We start from the raw sequence: 25,881 nt of genomic DNA, 5'->3' as shown, positions 1-25,881 counted from the left end.
TGTTCTAAATAAACACTCCTATAGCATTAGTTATGGCTGCAGTCTGCAGTGAGAGGCTGCTCGAACGCTGTGAGGAGAAGGACTCGCCCTCCAGTCTGTTCTTGTCTTGTTATTCTAATTGACACATTTGGGTGATGCTGTCGTAAACGACTTATTTGAAGTCAGACAAACCCCATGCATGTTGGTTTAGAGCAGGGGTCACCAACCCGGTGCCCGCGGGCACCAGGTCGCCCGCAGCATCCACATCAGTCGCCTGTAAGCCAGTTCTAAAAATAGCACTAATCACGAATTAGCTCTGTCTAAAATTTTATTTATTTTTTATTTTGATTGTGTTGCTATTCTTTTTGAATTACATTTACAGTGATGTAAATTTAAAAACGAATACATAAAAACGTAAAAAAAAATGTATATCATAAAAAAGTTTAATATACGAACTCTGACGTAGTATGGGTCGGAGGTCAGTCTAGTGCGCATGACAAACCAGCTTTGCTGAGACGAGCTCGTGAGCGCTGCAAAGATGAGGAGACGAACGCGTTTTCTACCCACAAAAACAGCAGAGAAAAGGAAGAAAACTTATCATTTTCACAGTGAATGGGAGGAAGAGTTCTTTTTTAATAACGTGAAAGAAAACTGCGTGTGTCTCATTGCGGTGCAACTGTGGCGACGGCTAAGCGGCACAACGTGGAGAGACACTTCAGTACATGTCACATGAAGTGATCATTTAAAATGAAACAATTGGATATTGCATATTGAAATGTATCTGTTTCCTACCTTGTTTAATCATTCTGAATAACTATTGTGATGGATCATATGCGATCAGTGTCTTCACATAGAATATCATTAATAATAATATAAAATTAAAGGTACACTGTGTAACTTTGTTATTTCAGAAGTGGATTATCAAAGTGGTAGCCCTTTGCATTACTCAGTGCCCTTGAAGTAGCTCTTAGTTTCAAAAAGGTTGGTGACCCCTGGTTTAGAGTTTGACACTTATCTTTGTCCAGTGTAATGCGCCTATATAGTGGAGCAGTGAGAGGACATGAGCTTGGCTAACCGTGGTAAGCCGACCAGCATGCTCCAGCTGGGGTACTGCCAAATCATTCCAGGTAAAACTTGCGTTCAAAAATGTCTATTCTGTGTGTGTCAGTACATGGACTTAAAAAGACTATTGTGACGGTGATTGTTTGGGCGACAGCGATTACCGGACTAAGGAAGTGACATCCCGAACGGTTCAGGGTGACTGCACATACCGTTACACCCCTAGTATGCTTGATACCTGAGGCCCCATGGGAGGACAGAGGAGATGCATGAGGGGAGAGGCAAAAAATGAAGAAATTAGGACGATTTTTGAGGAAAGGTGGTTTGAGAAGAGGTGTGGAGCAGTGAAATGTTAAAAAGAAATTCATCCATGTCCTCCTCCACGTGTGTTCCTCCCACCGTTCTTCTTCTTTCCCCCTGTCCTGTCTTTTTCTTTTTCAAGCGAGACAGGTGTGACGTCTTGTTGCCTTCTCTATTTTGGTGAAGTACAATGAAATACTGAAGTGTTATATTTTCTCTTCCACTTAAAGCACTGCTGTAATATATCAAGTTCTGCCACTGCAACCAAAACCAAAGTTCAGACGGAGAAGCAGCAGAGAAACCTCACGTTAACCGTCAGTGGAAAAACAGAGTGACATGTCGGGTGGAATAGCTCGGGTCGGCCTCCAGAGGAAAATCCTGAAGACATTTTAGTTTCTAAAAGTGGAGCAGCATTTCCTTTAATCTGAAGAGACTTTTAGGGTTTAAACCAGATGACCGCAGACAGGTTCACAATCTGGGGCAAAGTGTTCCTTTGGGTTGTGGCCACACCGCAGAGTAATGAAGCAGGACTCGATGAGGAGAAGTTTGTCACTAAGGTGCGCGAATAGAGTCGGGTGCAAAACTACAGTCGTTGTTTCCTAAAATCCAGACTAACAGTTACAATTAATGTTTGGTGTGATATTTAGAGAAATAATCCGGATTATCCTGTTTGGAATAACAGTTAATCTCCATCAACGGAACACAGATTTCTTTCTCCCCTCGTCTCGTTGCTCTGTGCTTTCACATTTGATGACCGAGTGCGTGGTTGGAGGCGCTGACACACTGATGACAGAGAACTGTTCAGCCATAGCTACTCATTATCTGTGCTTGTGTGTGCGTGTGTGTGTGCGTGCATGTGTGTGTGCTTGTGTGCATGGGTGTGTGTGGAGTAGAAGGGGGGGTGCATGTGGTTCATATATCAGTGTTTGCTCCTGCTGTGCTTTGGTAGTAGTGGTAGCTTTACTGCCCCGGAGGAAGTGGTGCAGGTTGGAGTGTTTAATCTTTGGCCTCCGGGGTTACAAGGGTGTGAGAGGAGACGAGAGAGGGGCAGCGCAAGACCTTATATTTCCATTCAGTCTTAACATCTGAGCGTGAACCTTCTTCCTATATGAATTCACTGAGGCCCACAAGCACTGTTAATTCTTTCACAGCAGACAAACTTCTGTGTTTTAACGTATTCTGTGATTCTCATTCTGTCTTAGACATTGTGCACGAGAACCTGAAGATGGGCTCAGACGGGGAGAGCGACCAGGCGTCGGGCACGTCCTCAGACGAGGTGCAATCTCCCACCGGCGTCTGCCTGAGGAACCGCATCCACCGGCGGATCTCCATGGAGGTGAGACACGCGGGCACGTGCACACACAATAACCGCAAAAAACGGCTTACGCGGCTACATTCCACCCTTCACCCCCTCTCCTTCTGCTCTGCTCCTCACCTCCTCCTCCCAAACCCCCCAGCCTCAGGGGAGATTTGATTGGGGGGGGGGGGTGCTGTCCTGGTGGGTTGTTCATCTCCTTAATGGGCTCTTGGTGTCTGGGCTTCATGATACTCATAGTAACCTGTTCCCTGAGGACCACAGCAGCGTCTGGTAAAGAGATGCAGTGTGGTAGTCTCTACTGTACCCACAGCGGTTTTCTATACTGTATGTCAGACGTGTCGGCGCGCTCGACAGCATGCTGGGACAGGAGTCTCCTTTGTTCCTCTAGTAAGGATATATGTAATCACAATATGCCATTCAAAGTCATGTTGGCATTTAAACACCTGCTTGACGTCAGAGTGTCAGCTCTACATCAATGAAATTTCAAATTAAACTAGAAATTGTCTTGTTTTCCATTGTCTTCAAATGAAATGTGAATTACAATTGCATGTAGGCAAACAAAGCCGTTACAGAATAACCTGCGGTTTGTCATTTCTGCCTGTTTTCCAACCAAAAGCTGTTCAGTTTTCATCACTCACAACAAGCTTTGTAACTACTAACCTGAGCTAAGATGATAAATCGCCTTTGGTGGCCCACTAGTGCACAATCATTTACACAAGCTGATGGATGAAGAAGCTCCCCTTGATTATCAGGGGACAGTTCTTCTTCGCTAGTTTTTAATTTCACAGTGGTTGCTGTCATTTTGCGAGACATTTTTACTGTGAGCCATCACTTGTCAGACTTCTGTGAATTGAATGGTGGCTGCTTCGTACCACCTGTGATGTACACTGAAAAGGCTGTAAACCTCTGTTCTGCAAATAAAATGATAATAAATGTCGGCTTTATGTGGGTTTACGCTACATTACTTACAGATGGTGCCAGTAAATCATCTTCATCTTTACAAATATTGAACATGGGGGAAGTTTTTAATTTGAAAAGGAGGAGCATCTGAGCCTGGAGGCCTCCTGCCCCCTGCTGGCAGAGGAGCATATGTGACAAACACACACGAACACGGTGACCTATTTTTCACTCAGTTTGAGGAGCTGAAGGATGTGGTGATGAACACTTGACCTGCTGCACGTACACACAAGCTCTGTTACATGATCTTGAGTGCGCTGCTCTTCTTGTGGTTCTTTTGAAAGCTGGAGGTTTGAATAAAGCCATATTGTGTCAGTAAAGAGGTTCAGGGGACATTTTATACACTCGCCTACTGACTGTTGTTGCCAGACAATCAGCTTTCTTTCAGTTTCAACTTAATAACATCACATGTTTTATAGTTAAAGAAGACACTGTCCAACAACACAAACGTAGGGCAACCAATCTAGTGTTCAAGACTGACAGTTCACTAAGCCTGAGATCTTCAACCTGCTTTTTGTCTGTACTCGAAGATAAAACATTTTAAATGATATACAACATTCATACAACATATGGAATTTTTAGTTGGTGAATAACTTTGACAATTAAATGATTATGAGTTTGTTAGCAGTTAATTTTGTGCTGATCTTTTAATCAGTTCATTCTTTCAACACTGCTTCACAAACTGAACAACAGAAATTTAAAGGAAATGTAATAAAAATAGATGAAATGCAGAGAGGACAGACAAAATCTGTTGCAGAGTGATGAGTTTTAAGACAACATCTCAGATCAGAGGCACATTACATAATACCTCTTCAAGATAATAATCAGAGCTTTTATTTGAATTCTCTGTTGTCATATACTGCCAGCTCCTCTGAGCAGCACTGTCATAGAGGACAAAGGACTACAGTAATGAAATGAGAGCGGATGAGCTGATGGTGTTTGTGGAGAGGCCAAACTTAAAAGCATGCATGATCACCAAACAGCTGTGACGTCTTCTCTCAATGTATTTTTACTCCAATTTGCCTTGTTTTTCCCCACACCAGTCACTTCATCGCTATCAGATGTGGCCTTCATTGTAACCCTACACTAGATATGATCGTCAACAATACGATGTGAGCCCAGTAATACCGACAACAGCCGCCTGCGGATACAGACTGAGAATATGAGCTACAGACATTAATAAACATGTATAATTTGCTTTTATTCCCGCCTGGTTTCTCTTGCTGTTTTGTATACGGGTCTTGTGTTTTCACCGTCGCAATCTGATTTGTGCTTTCAAAGGTTTTAGCTGTTCAGCCGCAGTCACACCTCGACACGCCGCCCTCCATAAGACTGTGATCGACCTGATCTCTACCTTCTCTCTCTGGGAGTCGGAGGAGATGAGAGCGAGTTATTTTAGACGTGTGTGTTTGTGTGTGGGTGGGTGGGGGTGGGTGTGGGTGGACTTGCTAGCCTACATTGTCTTGCGCTGCTTGCTGCTGAAACAGGCCCCGCACAACATATAGACTCGGAGCATGTAGCGCTATTTTCTCTCATTTGCGACTGCAGAAAAGCAACAGCGTGGCTCATAACCATCATACTGTATGTTGAAGTTAAATAAGTATGAGTAGCAAACATTTAATCTCGTTAAAGAGGTTTTTGGCTTTTAATGCAAAACCTCTCGCCCAAATAGACGACTCCACTGCAGGAATGTCAAATCAAAAGCGAGTTTAGATTCTAAACGTTTGCATCATTCTTTTATGTGTGTGCATGTTTCAGGACCTCAACAAGCGTTTGTCCCTGCCCGCTGACATCCGGATTCCCGACGGTTACCTGGAGAAGCTGCAGCTCAGCAGCCCGCCCTTCGACCAGCCGCTCAGCCGACGCTCCCGCCGAGCCTCGCTGGTCAGTGTCTGCATGTGTTTGTGTCTGAGTGTGCTGGCTTTATTGCTTGGCGGCGCTGTTACCAGACTCCCTCTTTGCAAGTTACCATGGCAACTGGTGTGAGACCGGGATGGATTAATCTGGAGTCACAAGCGCTCACCTCCTGCCTTCAGCCCATCAAATTAGATCCCAATACTCTGCTCATGCAGCGTTGTTGCAGAGTGGCATTGACTCACAGGTTTATGCATATTAAAAGTTTGCCAACAGTGACACCTAAGCTTAAAAAAGTTGTTGCTTATGGTTTTTTCTAAATCTAAGATCACATAAAAGAATACTGCATTTCTTGTTCCTTTAGTACTTTGATGTATTGTTGTTCTCCTTGTGGCCAAATGCTTTCTGGCCTATCTCAGAGAATGTCATGTGAGCTCAAGATATTTCCAGCAGCTACAGCAGAAAGTGATTGTAGAAAATTTTTCATTGATCTAAATCAGGGATTTTCAAAGTCTGACACAGCTACAGGAGGCAGCTACATTTCGGCAAATCAGCACCTTTGAAAGTATGCCGAATTAATTAGTAGCAGTTTCTGTTAGCAGTGTACCCATGGATGTACAGACAACTATTACTGTATTACTTATATACTGAAGGAAATGTAAACACTTAATGATTCTCAGTCAAGTGCTGTAAGGAGCATCTTCTTCTTCTTTTTTTTATCCATGAAGGAGATAATGAAACCCAAGAAAAGTCACCCTAAATCTAGACGTTTTTGTGTATCATGTCTCTGTGTTCAGATTTGGCTGAGTTATCACTCCAAGAACGAGTACTTTTGTTTTTTTTAAGCAAGTTGCAGGAATGGTGCACAGATGGTTTTAAAGCAGCTTAAGTGCCCCACTGTTTGAAAACCTCTGATTTAAGACATCGAGCGTACGCTTCAGGATTTGTTGTCAGGTCTTCTGAAGCAAAAAGCGAGGGAGCCTGGAGCAGCCTTTTTGCACTTCAACCACAAATACACAAAGAAAATCCATCACAAAAGAGGCAGAAACCGATTTCTGCACCGGCAGTAACAGACCAGAACACCTGCATTATGTTTTGTATATATGAAGGGGTATCTAAAGGTTTGAGGAAACTTTAGTCCATGAATGAAAAATTACTTTTGAAGTCTGTTGAAATGAGCTTTGCACAGGTGTTGCAAGGACAGTGAAACCACAGATTGAGCAAATTGGAGAATCCAGAGTGGGGCTTTAACCTCATGTTATTGGCGGCCCTATAAATTAATCTGTGCTTGATTCTGACTTTGTCCTCTGTCTGCTCCTCAGTCCGAGATTGGTTTTGGGAAGTTGGAGACGTACATTAAGCTGGACAAACTGGGAGAGGTAAGGAAGTAATGAGATCCCCCTATAAGTGAAGAAAATATGTTTCACATCTCACGTTAATTCAGTAATATTGAGCGAGCGTTGTGCGTTGCATTCAGGGAACCTACGCCACAGTATTTAAAGGACGCAGTAAGCTGACGGACAACCTGGTGGCGCTGAAGGAGATCCGACTGGAGCATGAGGAGGGAGCACCATGCACCGCGATCAGAGAAGGTCTTCTCCTGCACTTCAGTGCTACATGAAGCATTTTGGAAATAAAACTTTTGTCATGTTGGTGCTTGACTTTAATCACAGACAGGAATTCAACCAAAATCATCATAATAACATGTGGCTATTAAATGGACATATTGATGGACATTTTTTCATTGGAGCCATCAGGACTTGTCATTAAAAAGTGTTTCTCTTTGTGTAAACGTCTGTCTGTCGTTGTCTCTGTAGTGTCGTTACTGAAGGACCTCAAACACGCAAACATCGTAACACTACACGACATCGTCCACACTGACAAGAGCCTCACGCTCGTCTTCGAGTACCTGGTGAGACTCACTGTTTCCCATGTTCTCAATGCATGATGCCCTTTGCAGAGAGCCTCACAGACACAACTCTTGTACATTTAATATAAAGAAAAGTGCTGGAGTGGCTACAGTGTAAAACAGACTCATTAACATGGACAATTACTGCTTTATGAGGACAACATCTGCAAAAATTGCAAGGTGAAATGCATGTGAGTATATCTGCTCTTCTAATCTCTCCCTGCAGGATAAGGACCTGAAGCAGTACATGGATGACTGTGGAAACATAATGAGCATGCACAATGTGAAGGTGAGAATGTCTTACTTTTACTGATCATTGCACTTTTTATTCTGCTGTCTTTACTTTGTCGTGTTATTTTTGTTCTCTCCCTTCTCAAGCCTGTGAGCTTTTATTTCCTTCTGTGTCTGTGTATTTAATGGAGATGGGGCTGCATAGTGTTTTGACAGGACCACATTTAAAAAAAAAAGTTGCACCAGTAAATGGCCCATTGACCAAATAGTTGCGGGATTAAAGTCTTTTGTGCACATTTCTGTTTGCATTTACATCCCATCTGAGGGAGTTCAGCCACCATGAATGCAAAATTAGACAAATTAGACTTGTAAAGGATAAAAAAAAACCCTTTGTGATAGGACATATTAGTAACACCAAGTTTTTACACATATCTTTGCAGGTCTTCCTGTTCCAGATTTTGCGAGGGCTGTCATATTGTCATAAGAGGAAAGTTCTCCACAGGGACCTCAAGCCCCAGAACCTCCTTATCAACGACAGAGGAGAACTAAAACTGGCTGATTTCGGTAAGAGGAACCACGGCAGGAGCTGATACTGTTTTTAGGCCAGTGGAGACTGGAGGAGCGCGAGTATTCCTGCTGTCCTTGAAGCAAATTTGGGTTTGAAAATGTTTTCTAGTCGTGCTTTTACAGATATAAAGAATCCTCATGTTTGTTTGTGTCTCTGGTGGGCTGGCAGGTCTGGCGAGGGCCAAGTCTGTCCCCACTAAAACTTACTCCAACGAGGTTGTGACCCTGTGGTACCGGCCTCCTGATGTCCTCCTGGGATCCTCTGAGTATTCGACACAGATCGACATGTGGTACGAGCCTTGCATTCATGTCGTCATTTGAATCACTCATCAAGTAAAAATAAAAAACTTGTATATATGAATTTTATTTTTTTGCTGATGCTTCTTCTGTTGCACCTAATAATGCTGTGTGATTTGATATGAGACACAGCTGAAGCAATTCACCAGTTAACTGTTTGATTGACTGATAGCGGTTTTCAAACTGTGTGGCCGGGGGGAGCACGGAGGGAGAGCTGTGGTGTGAAAGGGACAGGGGCATGTGTGCATTCTTAAAGCGGCGGCCATTTTTGTAGTTTTTCAACATGGTCAGCAGCAGCTCACGGGGGCAGCTCAGGTAACCGACTGCACTCGCATCAAAATTTATGCTCCTTCTCCGAGTCATAACTCAGTCAAATCTGAACACGCAGACATGGCGCACCTGTTTTTAGATTCAGTTTCCAAGGATGTCAGTATCTCAGATGTTTATTACAAGTCAACATAAATGAATCTGCTCAGAAATCACTGAAGAAAAGATGCTCCTGTGATAGTTGTCTCTAAATTTATAGATAATATAAACAAGAACTGCTAAAAGTTAATTCGACATACTTTTAATCATACCAAAATCCAGTTGTAGCCCACAGCTGACGGACTCCATAGCAACATTATAAAGGTACTTACTGTTTACATCCCCAAAGCCTCATTAATTAAGATAAGTACAAAAGAATTGATAATGAAAATGATCACTAGTTGCAGCCCTTGAATGAAACTGCTGTTCTGTGGTTGTGTGTGTGTCCGCAGGGGTGTTGGTTGCATATTCTACGAGATGGCTGCAGGTCGGCCGCTGTTCCCCGGCTCCACCGTGGAGGACGAGCTCCACCTCATTTTCAGGTTACTGGGTGAGTGACTGCTGCCAGGCCACATCAGCACAGCAGCACAAATATCTCATCACTCATGTCATTACCTGTTTACCTGAACTGAGACAAAAAACAGGATATCTAAGAGTGTGTGATTCTGTGACTTCAGGCACACCCACAGAGGAGAACTGGCCGGGAATCTCCTCCATCGAAGAGTTCAAATCCTACAACTTCCCCAAATACAAACCACAGCCGCTAATCAACCACGCTCCCAGGTACTGTGTGTGTGTGTGTGTGTGTGTGTGTGTGTGTGTGTGTGTGTGTGTGTGTGTGTGTGTGTGTGTGTGTGTGTGTGTGTGTGTGTGTGTGTGTGTGTGTGCCATGGACAGGAAGTCCTGGGGAACATTTCACAGACAGCCATCCACTTCCTTCCTCCCATGAGCTCCCTCTTTCCCATCAGGCCGTGCTGCAGACAGACAGTAAACTGTAGCTCTTCCTTTTGTCTCCTCCAGGCTGGACGGTGAAGGCATCGAGCTACTGCTCTCTTTCCTCAAAGTGAGTGTTTACTTCCATCATAAAAACACTCAGAATGCAATTTGCTCCTCTGCATTTCACACCTGATACCCCCCCCCCTTACCCTATTTCATTTTCTTATCTTTGGAGCACGAGCAAGATTCAATGCTTGATAATCAAACTTTGTCAAATTGTAATCACACTGTCAGCTACGTAAAAAACAAATAAAAGCCTTATTAACTGAATTAGAATTTAGGTCCTGAGTACATGTGCTCAAGTCATAAAGTTTAGTTGAGGGATGGCTGTCTGAATGGACTTTTATTTTCTTAACAACTGTTGCTGCAGCCCTTAAAACATTTCTTTTTTATCCGTTCAAAAAAAATAATATTAAAGACCTGTTGAAATGAAAGTTTGCCAGTGTAGCTGTCTCCTACTATAATAAGATATCAATTAGTATCTGAAAGACATGTTTCAGTGTGTAAGTCTATGTGTTTAATGTTAGAACTATCATTAATAGAAAGCTTTAGTCCTTTACAACCACTGCTCACATTAGATTTTGGAAATCACTTCAGTACCAGGTGTAGACAGCAGGGGGCATAGCACTCTGTGTTTTCCCTAACACTGTGTTTCCAATGAACATACACTGGGTTCCTGTTTCTAATGGTTTTTTTTAGTTCATCACAGTTTATCTGACTGAATCACTGATTGCAGACACAGCAGCCACGGCATCGTCTGCTGAGATCACAGGATGCTTTATATTTCCTGCTTCTGTCTCCGCAGTACGAATCCAAGAAGAGGATTTCAGCTGAAGACGCTATGAAACATTCCTACTTCAGGCAGCTCGGGATGCGAGTTCACACACTGCCCGAGAGTGAGCGCACACACACCATTGAATAAAGCTGCGTTTGGTCTGTAGTGGCCTTTCTTCTTTCCTGCTCTTTGCTGTAGACTGAAGCTGGCCTCTGTGTTATAGGTGTATCAATATTCACATTAAAGGAAGTGCAGCTGCAGAGAGACCCAGGCTACAGGAACTCCTCATACCCAGAGTCAGGTGGGTGCGGATCACATCGCACATGATTTCAGTGTTTAACCTTGTCAGATCATGAGACAAAGAAATAAATGTTTCTTCCATGATATGATCATGTGGCGATGATCAGAAAGCAGGTTAAATGAGGCTGACAAAGGCAGCGAGTCTTATTTGATTATGATCCTGCAGTTTTCAAGTATTACACTTCCATAAATTTGGGGGATTCACAGGACACAGATTATAGAAGGATGGTCAAAACTGAAAAAACAGGGGGCGAGAGACCCAGACTTTCACTGGTTGAGTAGGATCTGTTGATCTATTGAGGCTGCGTAGTTTAATGTAAAGCAAAGGCATTCCGGGTATTGTGTTTTCAGAGTGTCTTTTTCTTCCAGGTAATGGCAAGATCAACAGGAGGCAGAGCATGCTCTTCTAATCTCTGATGATGAGGATTTTCAGACGCCCAACCTCCTTATCCCTTCCCACCAACCTCTCGCATGAGCCCATCTCCCATTGGAGTGAACCCCCCCACCTCCCCTGTACCTGCACACACACACACACACACACATAACCACGCGCACACACCCCACTGAGCGAGTGACTCTGGGTTGAATCTATTTGGAGACTGTGTTTATTTATTGGGGGGCGGGGTGAGGTTGAATTTTTTGCTGCTAAACTACTACTGTCTGTATTTAACACACCACGTGTGTGTGTCTGTGTGTGTGCGCGGGTGCATGTGTTTGTGTGTACATGATGTGAACTCGAGACGCCATGCACAGCTGAGCAGTCAGTAAGGTTACCATTGTTTTTTCTTCTGACTACGATTCTCCGGCTTCGTTTGAGTTGGATTTCCACTGATGTTGATGTCGACGCTGTGATCCAAGTTGTTGTTCCTGTTGTTGTGCTTGGAGACCGAACGCTTCAGTTTCTTCAGATTTTCTTTTCTAAATATGTACACAGTATCTATATATATTTGGAGTTCATGTTTTGTTTTTCTTAGAGCTTCCATGACTGAACTCTACAACATTTCCGGGTTTAGAGAGACTGGGACGGTTATATGGTCTTAGTTGGGGAAAAACGGTTCCTCTGGATTCCTCGTTGTTTTTTTTTAAACATTTCAGTTGAATCTGCTTCTAGAGGTCCTGCTTCCCTCTGGGGGGGGTTACACTGAGGGTCAGAAAGCAGGACTGGGAGTGGATTGCGGTGACAGTTTTGGTCTGTGGGTTAAAGAAGCACACACAGAGTCCAATCAAACTGGGAGAACATGAAACCAACTTTCGGTTCTTTTGTTCTTTTGGCCATTCCGGCTCAGCAACGGGACCAAAACTGAGGCGGAGGGGGAGGCAAACCGTTCAGGAGATGGCGAAAAGCACGGATTAAAGAGGAGGAATACTGGAGCTGAACAGGAAGTCATGTGACGTCCCACAGGAAGCCAGCAAGCCTTCCCTAAAACCCCTCGCAAACCTGCCAGGACTTCAGTGTTTTTTTTCTGTTTTTTTTTTTAATGCAAGCTACACTTTGTCGCTCTGTGTGCATTCGGATATCTCACTGCAGTAACTCTTTGTTTTTAACTTGCACTTCAGTGTGTTTTTTTTTTTCTTCTTGGAATCAGGGACCCGGGCCTCGACGCGGCCGAGTTTACCCAGCAGTATTAAGATATGTTCTCTGTGTCTGTGACCTTTGACCTCTCCGTGTGAAACAACAGCGTCAATGTGGCATGTTTTTTCGGAGGGGGGGGTGGGGCGGCGCATTCATCAAAAGCGAAATGGTTGATTTCCACTTGGCGTCGGACCACTGCTCTCTCCGGCATTTGTACACGAGAAAAAAAAAGATTTCAAATTGAAATGTTAGATTTAACTGCCCGCTGTGTTGTTTGCAACTTGCAGTGATTCTACAGATGAAGCCATTAGAGAAATCTCACTTTTGACTGCATGTTTACTGAAGCAAATGGAAGATCTCCCGAAATTCACTCAGACACTTACACTATAATGTCTGCTGGTGTGCTTTGCAGTCCTGGCTTTGTTTAGTAGCAGTGAGTATTTGTCTTATTCCTGTGGACCAACGAAGGTGTAGTCACTTCTTCTCCAGATATTTCCAACAGCTATGTTGCAAAAAAGTGTTTCATGGCTTTTAAGGAACATTTTGCTTGTTTGCCTGCATGCAAGCGTTAGATGAGAATATGGATGCCACACTTGTGTCTGTGCAGTAATGACGCTAGCACCAGGAGCATCTTAGCTTAGCTTAGCTTAGCACAAAGAAATAAACAGAAGAAACAGCTAGCCTGGCTCTGAGGTAACTATTATATCTGGTTTGTTCAGTTCAAACAAAGTCTTGTCTTGGCTGTGTATAGTAACTTCTTAGAGTCTTGCAAACAGAGGTGCTGGTAGGAAAATGTTGTTGCCTTTAGAAAGAACCAGGCGAGCTGTTTCTATTTTTTTATGCTAAGCTAAGATCTGCTAAGCAGCTGCTGCCCCCCTCTACATGTTTATTGTAGCAGAGAGTGGTATTGATCTCGTCATCTAACGTTCAGTAAATAAGTAAACAAGTCTATAACCCAAAATGTCATGACTTGTGGTAAACATAATGTTTTAGGTACAGACTTTCAGTATTTCAGAATCAGAATGCAAGAGCCACACTGGGACAAATCCATCATGGAAAAGGCAGAGAGCAATTTCTGCGCTCACAGTAGCAAAAATAGAAGTGAGTGCAGTGCATATATAAGCTTCTGCACCAATAAACACCAGGGATGCACTGAATATCACAGCTTCAACATGTAAAAGTGTGAGAAGATCTGAGGGAGATTTTCCTGTTGCTGCAGCTCATTTGCTCAACATCAACATGAAAATGTCACATTTATTGAGATTTAAAGGATTTGAGCAACACTAGAGTTCTCTGTTTCAACATGCAGATTGGGTGGAACATGCTAGAAAAGTGTTAAAAGCACTACTAGTGCTTGACAGTCATTCATGGCTAAGAGAATTAATGTAATAAGCATTAACTTAAACGCAGTTTGCAGCAAAGAGTGTAATAGTCCTGTAAAGATACTGTATTTCTCATCATTTCTTTTCTTTCAACATGGATTCAATTGTTTTCAAACGCTCGATCAACAAGCTCATAATTTGATTAATTAGCGCAACACAAATTTAGAACAGAACAAGTACAGATGGAAGATGCTGTCAACGGTTTACATTCCAAATACAATTATGTCAAAAAGTAATTATATGCAGTAGGCGATTTGTTCATTTTTAATCCTGATAGATTTAATATTAACCCTAACCCTGTTTTAATAACCATATCTGTATTGTATTTCCAAGAGCATAGAAGCTACTGAATGAGCATAGGAATTTTACAGAAATGTGAGAAATGGCAGGAAAATGACAGAAGGGCAGGACTGAGGAAAAAAGGCACAATTACAAGTCTGCTACTTCAGCACCACGGACAGCACAAAGGTTCATCACTACAGAGCACAGTTAGACGAATGATACTCCAGGGGCATGGTCAGGGTCATAACCAGCATAAAACATCAGTCAGATAAAGGATCAATGAGTCAGGCAGGCTAGACCAACACATTCAACTAAACAACCCCTCTGGCCCTGCACTCTCTCTGCTTCTAGGAGAGGAGGATGACGGGTCAGCAAGGGAATGCATTTTGCTAACAAGGAGGGTGGCTGTCTTTTTCGTTTTGTACACATTTCAGCCATGAGAATGCAGGATTATTTCGCTAGTGACTGCAAACAGTGTTTCTGCTAATCGCAGCTTTTTTTGTACATGAACAGCAGCGACATGCATGAAAGTGGATTTCTACAATGGCTAAATATTTGTCATTGTAAAATTGTAAAACTTTTTCAAATGTATGAATGACCTGACTTTATGTGAACATGTCTGAACGTGCGTGTGTATGTGCGTGCGTGTGTGTGTGCCTGATGCATGGAAGGCCTGCTGTGTTGTGAATTCGACCTCTCTGAAACACTGAGCTGCCGGTCAACAGTTGGTGTGTGACTCTTTTTACTGGAACTATTTATTTCTCATAACCATGGAAAGTAAATTTAATCTGTTTCATAAACAGTCTGTGATTCATTCTTTGAGTCGTGAAAGGGTGTGTATTCACAACCTACGTTATTATAGTTATAAACTTCAGAAAAGTTATTAATTTTATTCCAAAAAACAGTAACAATTCTTTCAACAACAGCAAAACACAAGCAAATCACTGAGAATACATTTCCATTCATTTCTCTATAAAAATAACCAGGAAGAATTTTACAAAAAAAAAAATCTTTTGTGCAATTTTGACCTGGAATGTCTATTAAAACCTGGTTTAAAACTTAATACATTTACACACATGTTAAAATATTGAAGGCACAGCTGGTACAAAAAAAGCATTAAACTGTACAGAATTTTTTTTAAGTTCACAGCGTCAAGTCAAAGCAATACAGAGGACAAGATGAAGATTTCTACAGCGTTTTGCACGCTGGCTAGCAGGCGCTCTGCTAGGAGTCAGTGAGGGATTCATCTCGTGGCTACACTTTCCGCTCAATCTAGATCTGGACAAATGGATGTGAAGTGTAAAAAAAAAAAAAAAAGATCCTGAAACACTTGCCATGCGTCACTCATTGCATGTTTCACATCCCCAAATGACACAGATTGGGTTGAACGTTGACAAATGACACACAGCCATTGGTCTCCCCCAAAATTGTCTACATTTGAAGATTTGGCCTGTTTAAAGGAAGTCTTAACATTACTAACATGTGTAGCCTGTAGCATTTGTCACCAAGCTTTTTGTGATCAGGAACAGAGAGTTGCAGAGAGTAAGATCTCATTTTTGTCAGTTAAATATGTAGCTACAGCCAGCAGCTGGTTAGCTTAGCATAAAGACCGGAAACAGAATGGCTCTGTCCAAAGGTAGCAAAGCCTAAATCTAATTCACTAATGAATGTCACCAGCTTTTTTTTTATTACGTATAAAAAATGTTTTTAAATGGCACATTATGGTTTTTCAAAGCTTATGCCCTAACTAGCTACTTTTTGGCCAAAAGCAGTAACTTCTTGTGGTGTCTTGTCACCACAAACTTGCTGGGCAACCTACAAACTACAAACTAGTTTTTACACTTTGGTTTTCATATGGATGACGTGTTTTCAGATGCTTTTAGTTAGTTAGGATTTTGTCACATTTGGACAGCAGGTTGTTAATCTGTTTCCAGTCTTTATGCTAAGATAAACTAGCTGTCCCCCGGCTTCATATTGAGTGTGCATATCAACCTTCTCATCTATTGCTAATTCTTGTTAAGAAAACAAATAAGCACATTTTCTTTAATTGTACAGTTGCAAGATGATCAATTATTCATTTAAAGGAGCTGTACTTGAGTCTATGAAGTGAAGTGTCTTAAACTGTAGATTATACTTGTAAAACCTTCTGGCTCAGTGAGGTCTTGGTGTCTCATAATGATCCTGAAAAGGACTTCCCCAGATCTCCACTGTTTAATGAAATCACAGCCAGTCTGTATCACTGATGTTTAAACCAAGTGGAATGAGATGAGATTTAAAATGAGATGAGAAACCAACCTCCAGTCAATTTCTTTGCATGAATAGAAATTGAGAGGCTTTAACATCCTGGAAAGAGGAGAACCCCGAACACAAATGTAAAGAACACGCAAAGGAATATCTAATGCAAAAACTCTTCTCAGAGAGCAAAGCTTCAGAGTGAAGCTCCTGTTTCTTCATACAATAAGCGCAAAGGAACAGGTTTCAGATCAGAAATGTAACTCAGAGGAAATCCAACTCCTGTGCGGTTCATCATCAGAGTTTAAGGCTGATTGGCTCGCTGCTGATCTGGCCTAGCTCGGCCTGGTTTGGCCCAGTTCACTCTTGGAGCTCGGGATGGCATCAGGACTTGTTGGAGCTGGAGGACAGCAGCAGAGGAGAGGGGGCCTCCATGCTGGTTAAAGGCACAGGGATGGGTCTGTTCAGCACTGTGGGGAACTGCAGCGGGACAATTAGAGTTAGAGGAGGAAACCAGAACTCATATTTAACCCCATGACACACTGCTTCATTAGAGAAACCTGGAATATTTCAGCTTGATTTGCTATTTGAAAACAGACAAAAGCTGCAGAGGCAATGAAGCTGACTAAACTGAATAAATAATAAAAATGAAGAGGATTTTAAGAAGAAGCTTAAGAGTAATACTATTCAAATCCCTGTGCGGAGAATTAGTTATATGAGTGCAGCATCTTTGTGGAAAAAAATACACAACTGGAACACCGGGGCTCACTGATACCGCTACTAGGAGCTACCGTAAGTCAGAAATGTTCAAATCTGACACATAGGGGCTTTAAAGAGACTTGATATGGTTAAACGACTTTAGTCACTGTGAGTTCACACTGATTAAAACTATGGGGTTGTTTGAAATGGAGTATATTCATTTCTTGATCATTAATAGAAAATCTATATATAGCAGCCCCACCACTACTACACTCATGATGTTGCATCAGTAATGTCAACAGTAATGTCAACGTCTGTGCTTTCACAAAATTTTTTGTGCAAAAAGATTAAAATTTATGAGCTGACATCACATGACTTCTCTGTTTTCTACAGCTCTGTTGTAGCCACAGAGGAGTTAACTTTTGCTTATAGTACACTGTGGGGACTCACACTCACACCTGCGTTATGGGGACGAACCCACGTTGTAGGGACTCAAATGATCATTAGATGCTTAACTTTAGTTTATTTTGGGGTTGAGTGTGTCTGTGTGTTTCAGGGAGTTGACATGAGTGGGAGGGGCTCCTGACCAACCAGCCCTCTCCTTTTCCCCCTAGCCAACAGGAAGTTGCCCCCTCTTCTTGTCCGCACCAGACCGGAAACATCTGTAGCTTATTTTGAAACCCTGGCACACTGTGAATCACACATACACCAACACACACAACTGGATGAAAACAACCTTCGAGGTAAATCTGCGGTGTGAAATTAAAGATCCTGCAGCTATGGGGGGGGCGGATTTGCCGTAAATACAGATTTATAGGCAGACAGAGATTTTGTATCTATCGCTAACAGAGTTAGCCGGTGTTTTCTCTGACAGGCAGGTATGGAAAATAAAGCTCTGTTTGTCCTTTTTACACAGGACTGTCAGAACTGAAACCTTTAGGGCTTATTTTACAGGACATTTTACATAATTATCCATTAAAAAATGTTTTCCAGCATTACTGAGACAAAGTTGGAACTGACATTTTCTCCCAGTATTATTTGTGTGTGTATGAATACGTTGTATGTGTCTGGGATTTCCTGCATTCCCATACTGTGGAGAACCACCAAGGTGAAAACATTTTAGAACGTTCTATCATCAACAACCCGAATGTTACCTGAAAGAGGGAGGCATGGCTCTGCAGTTGGGCAGGACTGAGGGGTCCCACAGGACTCAGGCTGGACCAGAAATGGATATTGGAGAGCAGAGGACTGGGAGTGAGCAGCAGACCAGACGGAGTCTACATTGACAAAACCCAAAATGAAATGTCAGAGGATAAATACACAAGGATGGAGATGATGGTATTTATTCTGGCAATAAGTCCTCAGAGCTCTGCATAGTCTGTGGTGAAGTTGTCATATCATTCAGTCTCACCCAGAGCTCAAAGCCAAGTCTGCCCTCTAGTGAACTCACGTCTACCAGACAGACTGACTTGGCAGACTGACTCCATGCAGGTCAGGAAGCTCCACTCACACAGATTCGCAAAATGTATTTCATTCTGTCTCTTTGTATTGAACTAAGGCCGGCTTGGTTTTCATTCTGGCTTTGGCATGGGAACAGAAGACTCTGTTCTATCAGAGGAACTAAAAAATACAGTTTCTTAAGTGTGTTTGTGTTTACCTACAATTTTTCTTAACTATGCTCTACATAATGCATAAGCCTAATACTGCCTAAGGAAATCTTTAACAAGGCGCCTGGGTGGCCTAAGGGTTTAAGGTGCTGACCATGACCTTTGCTGCATGTCTCTTTCTCCCCTCATTTCCTGTCATCTGCCTACGATCGACTTTCTAATAAGGGCATAAAATGAGGTAAAAAATGTTAGAATCTGTTTTTCATGGCAGGAAACCATGTCAGACTCTTGCTGTAATAAGATACAGGGCTGTGCTTTAGCTATAATTATCTTTCCTTTGTTTAACCACTCACTTACTTTTGCTGATCCAAAACAGTTTTGGATGTTTTCATGGTTTTTGCTGATTTACCAGCCAGATCGAACTCACAGCTTGACAAGCGGGATACCATTTTAGGCCACCAAAGACCAGCAACCACTGTAGGGTTGACTGCAGGGACTGTTTTATAATGTAGGAAGTAAAATCTGTCCTGAGGAGAGTTCATAAAAAGTTTCTCAATTCCTGATTCCTGTGGTGGATGGGCTGTGGATGCTTAACCAACCGCTCAGGTGTTCCTTACAAATACTTTATCATATAAAATATTCAGTGACGAGCGAGTGGTTTAGCATACGCTTTTATTTTCCGTCAATTATGTGCTGTACACTTAGCAGCCTATCATTGCTCAGTCTGGATAAACACGTCTGCTAGTCCGAATGTCCTGGTTCAGTCAGTGAGTTCTTGCCAGTGAATCAGGAGCTTCAGGAACATATGGCTTCACTTATGAACCTCCTCCCTCTCTCGTATTCTCTCGTCTTTCCGCTCACCTCTTTCCATCTCCTCCCTGTCTACAAGTTTAACTTTATCCATCCCCCAAAACACATGCACCAACTTTTTCTTCTCTTTTGCCTGACTCTTTCCTCACCTGACACCACCTGTACATACGGAAGGACTGTGTGTGTGTTAATGCATGTGCTATGTGTCATGTTGTACCTGTGCGGTGAAGAAGGCAGGGGTCATGGACCCTGAAGGCAGCGCTGGGCTGTTGAGAGCAATGGAGACGAGGTCACTTCCTGTCAGGAGGAGGGAGGAGGCAGAGAGTTCCAAGCCTTTGGGTTTTCTGCTTTTCAAAGGTGCGCTATTGACCAATCCCCTCCTCTCTGGCGTTGTCGTGCTATGTGACCTTACTCTCTCCCTCTGACCGGATGACAGGTTTAGAGGTTGAGTGCCCTGCTCCGACTCACCAGTCTCTGGGCTCTGGCCCCGCCCCCTCCATGCTGTGTGGGTGGGGCTTTGTGGCGGGGAGGAGGAGCAGGAGGAAGGGCGGGCCTGCTGAGGAGACAGCCTGGAAGAATGGGAGGGCTCCGTCGAGGACGGGGGTGGGGTGGATGGTACGGAGGAGTGGCCACGATTGGTTATGAATCGGATGACAGAGGAGCTGTCGTCATGGCGACTGGATCTGGGCTCCATCTTGATGGGATGGTGAGCTTCTAAGGAGTGTTGCAGGGAGCTGATGGTGAAGGAGGAGTACAAGCCGGAGTGGAGGTACTGGTTTCTCCCACCCCCATCCTCGTCCTCAGCTTCAGGCTCTGATGTCGCGCCCCCACTTTCCTCACTGCTACGGCCTGACTCCACCATCGCAGGGTCCATCTTCAGAATCTCAGGGAACGACACGAACTTGTAGACAAACTTCTGGCCGATCACCTTCTTGATGATGTTCTACAGAGGAAACAAAAGTTCTTCCTTTAAACCCTTTTATTTTGGTGTGTTGATTTCAAGTGGGTCTCATGGCCCTAATGACAAACACTTTGACAGTATCACAGTGTATTTCAATGCTTTTGAAACGTATATGGTGCATACTTTGTCATAGTAATAGCGCAGCGCTCTGCTCAGCTTGTCGTAGTTCATGTTGGTTTTGTTCTTGCGCAGCCCCCAGAGCTTGGCCACTTCCTCTGACTTAAGCAGCTTGAACTCGCCGTCGTTGGACGTCCAGCAGATTAGATGTTTGTGGCTTTGGTCTAGCAGCAGCTGCAACAGGAACTGCCAGAGCGTGATGGAACTCTCCATGACGGGATGACACCGATCACACGCGTGGTCTGCGGAGGAGACTTAATGAAATCAGTTCTACGAGCATGTATTGATTTGCACTCGTTGTGGAAATTGTTGCAGATTAAAGATGAACATGCAGCTCAGAAGATCAAGGAAGTGCAAAGTGAAAGTAATGATAATAACTAGATGAGTCATTCTATGGCCTGAAACATTCAACTTAAATTGAAATTATTTTGCATATTCTTTGACTGGTTATGGAATCAGACACCAGAGAGGACATAAAAAAGAAGGAAGGAAGAAAGGAAGGAGGGTAGGTGGGCAGGGAGGAGCAGGAAATGTCAACGTCAACACAAATGCAAACCACAATATTTCCGCTGATGTAAAGTCCACTAAAAACCACAAGCATAACAGTGCTGACCATGCCCCCCCCCCCAACAAGACAGGGAATTTCCTGTCCTAAACACCGAACCCACAAACAGACAACACCAACATGTAAACACCACCAAATACTCTTGTCCACTGTGCTATGAGTTTCTGACCACTAAATTCATCTATATCTCACACACATAAATTCATGATCTTTTGCATCATGGTCTCAGACTTTGGCTGCCTTCCAAAGCAGGATGGCGACAGTAGTAAACACAAGAGTGAGTGAAGCTGCCATCAATGATCAGGGTTGAATTTGTCCATGTGCCCTAACTTCACCTCCTTATCTTGAAAAGAGCAGGTTTTATGTACAGATGAGCGACAAATTAAAAAGAAAAAGAAAACATAACAAACTCAGGTTCTTCTTTCTTCTTCTACTCTGGGTTTTTTTTTGTGTGTATGTTTATTTATTAGAGTAAAAAAGTTTGCATACATCTCCCAGCTGAAACGACTGAAGGTTATACTATGAGACAGTCTCCTCTTCAGGTACAATGTGGTATCATGAGACAGGACGGGCTGGAGCTAGCTTGTTAGCATGCTAGCTTCGGTAGATGTCTCTGCAGAACAACACAGGCATCTTTGGACGTACCACCAGGAATGTTACTTCTTCACGTTCTGAATGTTTTAAACTAAAATTCTGGCTACATCTTCCACGTAGCATCTGCATGCATACTATGGTTCAAATCATATTAAGATAAGGGATTTAGTGAAGTTGAATATGCTTGAACTCACCTTCACTTACAAAATTGAGTGCCTTCAGGACATGGGATATGTGGAGCCGTGTTTTGAATGGAAAAAATTTGCCTGCTAACAAAGAAGAAGTCCTAATTACACTTTTAAAATTGATATGTAATCCACTGTGTTTCTTGTTGTTTTACCTTTACATTTCTATATACTCTTTCTGTTGTGTGTGTGCGTTTGTGTGTGTGTGTGAGAGAGAGAGACAGAGAGAGAGCGAGAGAGAGGGACAGACATTGGTTGGCTTTTGGATGTTTCCATGGTGATAAAGCAGGATGTGGTCAGTGACCTTCTGCCAAGACAAGCACAGGTCTAACCGATGTGTTTACCTGGAAACCACTGACTGTCTGTGAGCGTCTGCCTGGCTGCGTCTCCTTTGCTTTTCCTCTCTCTGTCTCAAATGAATTTACAAGGCGCCTTATTGGCAGGAAATACAAAACTACTCACTGCCGAAAGAAAAACAACAAATAACTCACCATAACCAAATTTAATTTGCAATCATGACGACATGACAGTAGTGACTTTGCAGTGGCACCAGAAATCAACCACAACCACATCTGCCTCAATAGTGGAGAGACATTAGAGCCAAGGACCTCAAACATTGCCACCAGAACTGATGGTTACTCGACCAACTTTCATAATAACATGTGGTTCAGCAATACCAGAAAAATCAGCCACTAATTCAATAGAAATAAACAGTGTGCATCTGTCTTTTCTCCTCTGTCTTTAAAAAGAGACCATGCAGCAGAAAGGGGAAAGTGTATGTGGTGCAAACAATGACCCATCACCATGAACACACACAAACGCATATCCCCTCGCTTCCCCTTTCATGCATGGGTGTGTGTGTGTGTGTGTTAAGTGATGGAAGAACTGCAGTGCTGTCTCGCTGTCTAAACGAGGACTTCCTGTCATTCTGCTTCAGGGGCGTCTTCCCGGAGAAAGGCCTCCCCTCTCCGGGAGGTAGGACGTCCTGTTGGGAACCACCAGGAACACACACACACACACCTTATGCTTCTTTATTTGTATAAAGATATTTTAAAGATTGCTCGCTCTTAGTGGAATGCAGAATTTGTCTCTTTAAGAGCAACATCTCAGCACATGCACACACACACACACACACAGATTTGCGGATCCATGACAACATATGGAGAATGCATCTATGTCTTGATGTCAGACTCTGTTTGATCTATGTTCACCCTCTGACTTTTCACTTTTAACAAGTCTGGACTGGAGAGCAACAAAGCAGGAGGAAATGTTCATTAATGGAATTTCACAATAAAAGCAGTCCAGCCCTCAGAGATGCAGCTTAGAGTCTGACAGTCGTGAACTCTCTCATCATTAGTGTAAGTTGACAAGCTATAAATGACCCATATCTGAACATTCTCCTTCCTCAAATAGGAATCTATTAGATACACACTACCGTGTACTTTGGACTCTCAAGATCTTCAGTCAAACAGAAACAAACCAAACCAAAAAGCCGCACATGATTCTACATCCATTTTCTCTGGGTTAGTTATTTCTTATTTTTGGAAGTGTGTGTGTGTGTGTGTGGAGAGGGAGGGGGCTTCAGCTGGAACTCAACTGGTTCTTTGTTTTGCACCAGTGACTCATTTTCAAGATGTTGTCTGCTGCCAGCTTCAATCCGGAAGCGCATGGCAATTAGTCTGCGAGGTCCAGACAAACCAGAAAGTCTTCTACTACATTTTTAAAGGAGCCACGGCTACTTTTCCGCTGTGACCGATAAACTAACCTCTTTTTTATTGTTTTTTTTTCCAAACTTAGCCAAACAAAATTGGGGCAACTTTACGCATGGGCCTGTGCCAAGGCGGAGAACGCATACGGCTTTACCACCTTTTACGCACAGCATTAACGCTTTTTACGCACAGGTTTAACACTTTACGCGCGGCTTCAGTGTAGTTTTCAAGCTAACGTTGGATATCTGAACCTGATCAGGTTTCTGCAGATTCAACAACTGTTAATATGAGACCGATTCCGTGTCTCTGTTATGTACTAATGCGTCTAGAAAGTTGTTAGTAGAAGGAAACTTAAACTCACACCTACCCTGCTGTGGACGGCCGCTGCTCCTCTGTCCGTCTGCCCTGCGTGATGTGTGTGTTTGTGTCTTAAAGCGGAGTGTGTGTGTTGGGCTCCATGCTGCTGCTGCTGCTGCTGCTGCTTTCTGAAAGCGGATCCGCAGCTTTTCTCTCTCCTGCCTCAGAGCAGGAAGTCGGGACGCGCAGACGGAGAACCGGCGCACTTCCTTTGGCGCAGTATTCCCGTCTGTGTAAACACACACACACACACACACACACGTGCACACACACTCGCGCAGAATCTCTATTTCCCATAAAAACACCTCCTTCTTTAAACCACTCTCTCACACGCGCAGACACACACACACACACACACAGGCCCGAGGTACGCGCAATACGCACACACTTTTTCAGACCTGCACACACACCTTAAGTCATGCACGGAAATGGCCTACAGGCAGACGCGCTCATTTTCTTTCTCCACTCCTCTCTGTCTCTCTCTCTCCCTGACACACACGCACACACACCCACACACACACATGCACACACACACACACACACAAAAATTGTAATTCCGACTTTCCGACAACACACAGCACTGAGCCAACTGACAGCTGACGTCATCTTCTTCCTGTTCACCGGGAGGGGTTCCTGTTCTTACACACACATAGGCGCGCGCGCGCCCACGCACACACACACACACACACATGCATATATATACATTGCCTTGTGCTATCTTTAAATATTTATTAGTTTATTAGTTTTCCCCTCTCTGAATTTGCAGCCTGTACATCTTTCAGGAGAAATATCATGCTCCAGTTAATATTAGCTCATGCAGGTGTAAATATTCTGGTTTCAGTGGAGGGACCCAGTACTACAGACAGTTCACAAGGCGAGCGACTTTCAAAGATGTCTGTGTTTGAGATGATGAACCAAACAGCGGTGTGAATATGGCCAGGTTACCAGGCAACATTTAGCCTAGACTTCAATCAGGTCTGTTCATGCTGTTGATAAAGACGCTCTGACAACTGAAAAACCCAGAAGTGTCTGCACTGTTTGAGATGGACTATATGCTTGACATAAATCAGACAGATCTGTTTCAAATGACTCTGCACTATGGACTCATTCTTGTTTACTTGTGCATCTCAATGTGGACTTAAAGGCCATGTCAATATATTCAGTGTCCTTGATATCTTGCGGTTGACAGGAAAACATTGTTTCTTTAAATCAATCCTGCAGCAATTTAGTTAGGAAACCCACAGGAGACAGATTAAATCTGGAATGGCTAAAGTCTATGCCGCCTATGCAGCAAATAGCAGATATCCTGACTTTTAGTCCTCTGTATTGGTTAAGATCCATAAATGCTGGAGTCCACATTTCCCACAATGCAACCCAGTAACATCTTTTGTTAGACTTTACTTGGTCAATGTCCATTTGCATCCAGTTTGTAACAAAGACTGTCTAAATTTGTTTTTCTCAACCCCAAGACAAGATAACCCTGGAAAAATCATCAGTTACTTAGTTCAAAAGCTAAAAGCTAAAAAGAGTTATGATGCTGTTATAATTGACCTTACTTAAACTTACTGGATGTTTAATCAACAATGTGGCATTTACTTGACCTTTATTTTGTTCAGTTTAGGTTTGTACTTTTTCACTGAGCTCATGATATTTACTGGTTGTTCTCATTGAATCAACAATGTCACCAAGTCCCCCTTCAGTTGTGCTTTGACTGGTTTTGTAAATAGTCAATTGACTGATCAAGAAAGCAAGAACAAACAAGTTGACTCGCCAAGTAGTTTTTTTTCCTTCCCCCGTTATTCACTCAGCAAATGAGCCTGCACTTCCCTTACATTTTTGATACCCGGTCTACGAAACAGAGTCAGGCGTCCTGTTTTGTTTCGACCTCTCTGATTGGATTTCCTGATTCCTCTTCTCGCTCCGCCCGCATCTTTGAAACGTCAACAGCGCCAAACTTCAG

At 43.1% G+C, this 25,881-nt stretch overlaps 2 protein-coding genes across 2 annotated transcripts in view; one reads left to right on the top strand and one right to left on the bottom strand.

The window, feature by feature from the left end:
• Positions 1–14,879, top strand: part of cdk17 (cyclin-dependent kinase 17) — a 38,606-nt gene extending 23,727 nt beyond the window's left edge. The window contains exons 4-17 of the mRNA XM_041964301.1: positions 2,541–2,674; positions 5,372–5,497; positions 6,790–6,846; positions 6,945–7,059; positions 7,285–7,379; positions 7,603–7,665; positions 8,048–8,171; positions 8,344–8,464; positions 9,230–9,327; positions 9,455–9,560; positions 9,798–9,840; positions 10,579–10,669; positions 10,772–10,849; positions 11,218–14,879. Of these exons, the coding sequence (XP_041820235.1) occupies positions 2,541–2,674; positions 5,372–5,497; positions 6,790–6,846; positions 6,945–7,059; positions 7,285–7,379; positions 7,603–7,665; positions 8,048–8,171; positions 8,344–8,464; positions 9,230–9,327; positions 9,455–9,560; positions 9,798–9,840; positions 10,579–10,669; positions 10,772–10,849; positions 11,218–11,258 (1,292 nt within the window). The 3' untranslated portion in view covers positions 11,259–14,879. The remainder of the gene's footprint in view (positions 1–2,540; positions 2,675–5,371; positions 5,498–6,789; positions 6,847–6,944; positions 7,060–7,284; positions 7,380–7,602; positions 7,666–8,047; positions 8,172–8,343; positions 8,465–9,229; positions 9,328–9,454; positions 9,561–9,797; positions 9,841–10,578; positions 10,670–10,771; positions 10,850–11,217) is intronic.
• An 81-nt stretch (positions 14,880–14,960) lies between these two features.
• elk3 (ETS transcription factor ELK3) lies at positions 14,961–24,475 on the bottom strand. Its single transcript, XM_041964302.1, has 5 exons — positions 23,932–24,475; positions 20,518–20,753; positions 19,651–20,376; positions 18,171–18,293; positions 14,961–16,797 (listed from the first exon to the last, which is right to left on the bottom strand). The coding sequence occupies exons 2-5, from the start codon at positions 20,722–20,724 to the stop codon at positions 16,702–16,704; spliced, it is 1,152 nt and encodes a 383-aa protein (XP_041820236.1). The 5' UTR covers positions 20,725–20,753; positions 23,932–24,475; the 3' UTR covers positions 14,961–16,701.
• Between the last annotated feature and the right edge of the window lie 1,406 nt (positions 24,476–25,881).

The sequence above is a fragment of the Chelmon rostratus genome, chromosome 22 (genome assembly GCF_017976325.1).
Source record: "Chelmon rostratus isolate fCheRos1 chromosome 22, fCheRos1.pri, whole genome shotgun sequence".
Classification (NCBI taxonomy): Eukaryota; Metazoa; Chordata; class Actinopteri; order Chaetodontiformes; family Chaetodontidae; genus Chelmon; species Chelmon rostratus.
Note: the sequence above shows the minus strand (reverse complement) of the source record. Positions and strands in the feature narration are given on the sequence as shown.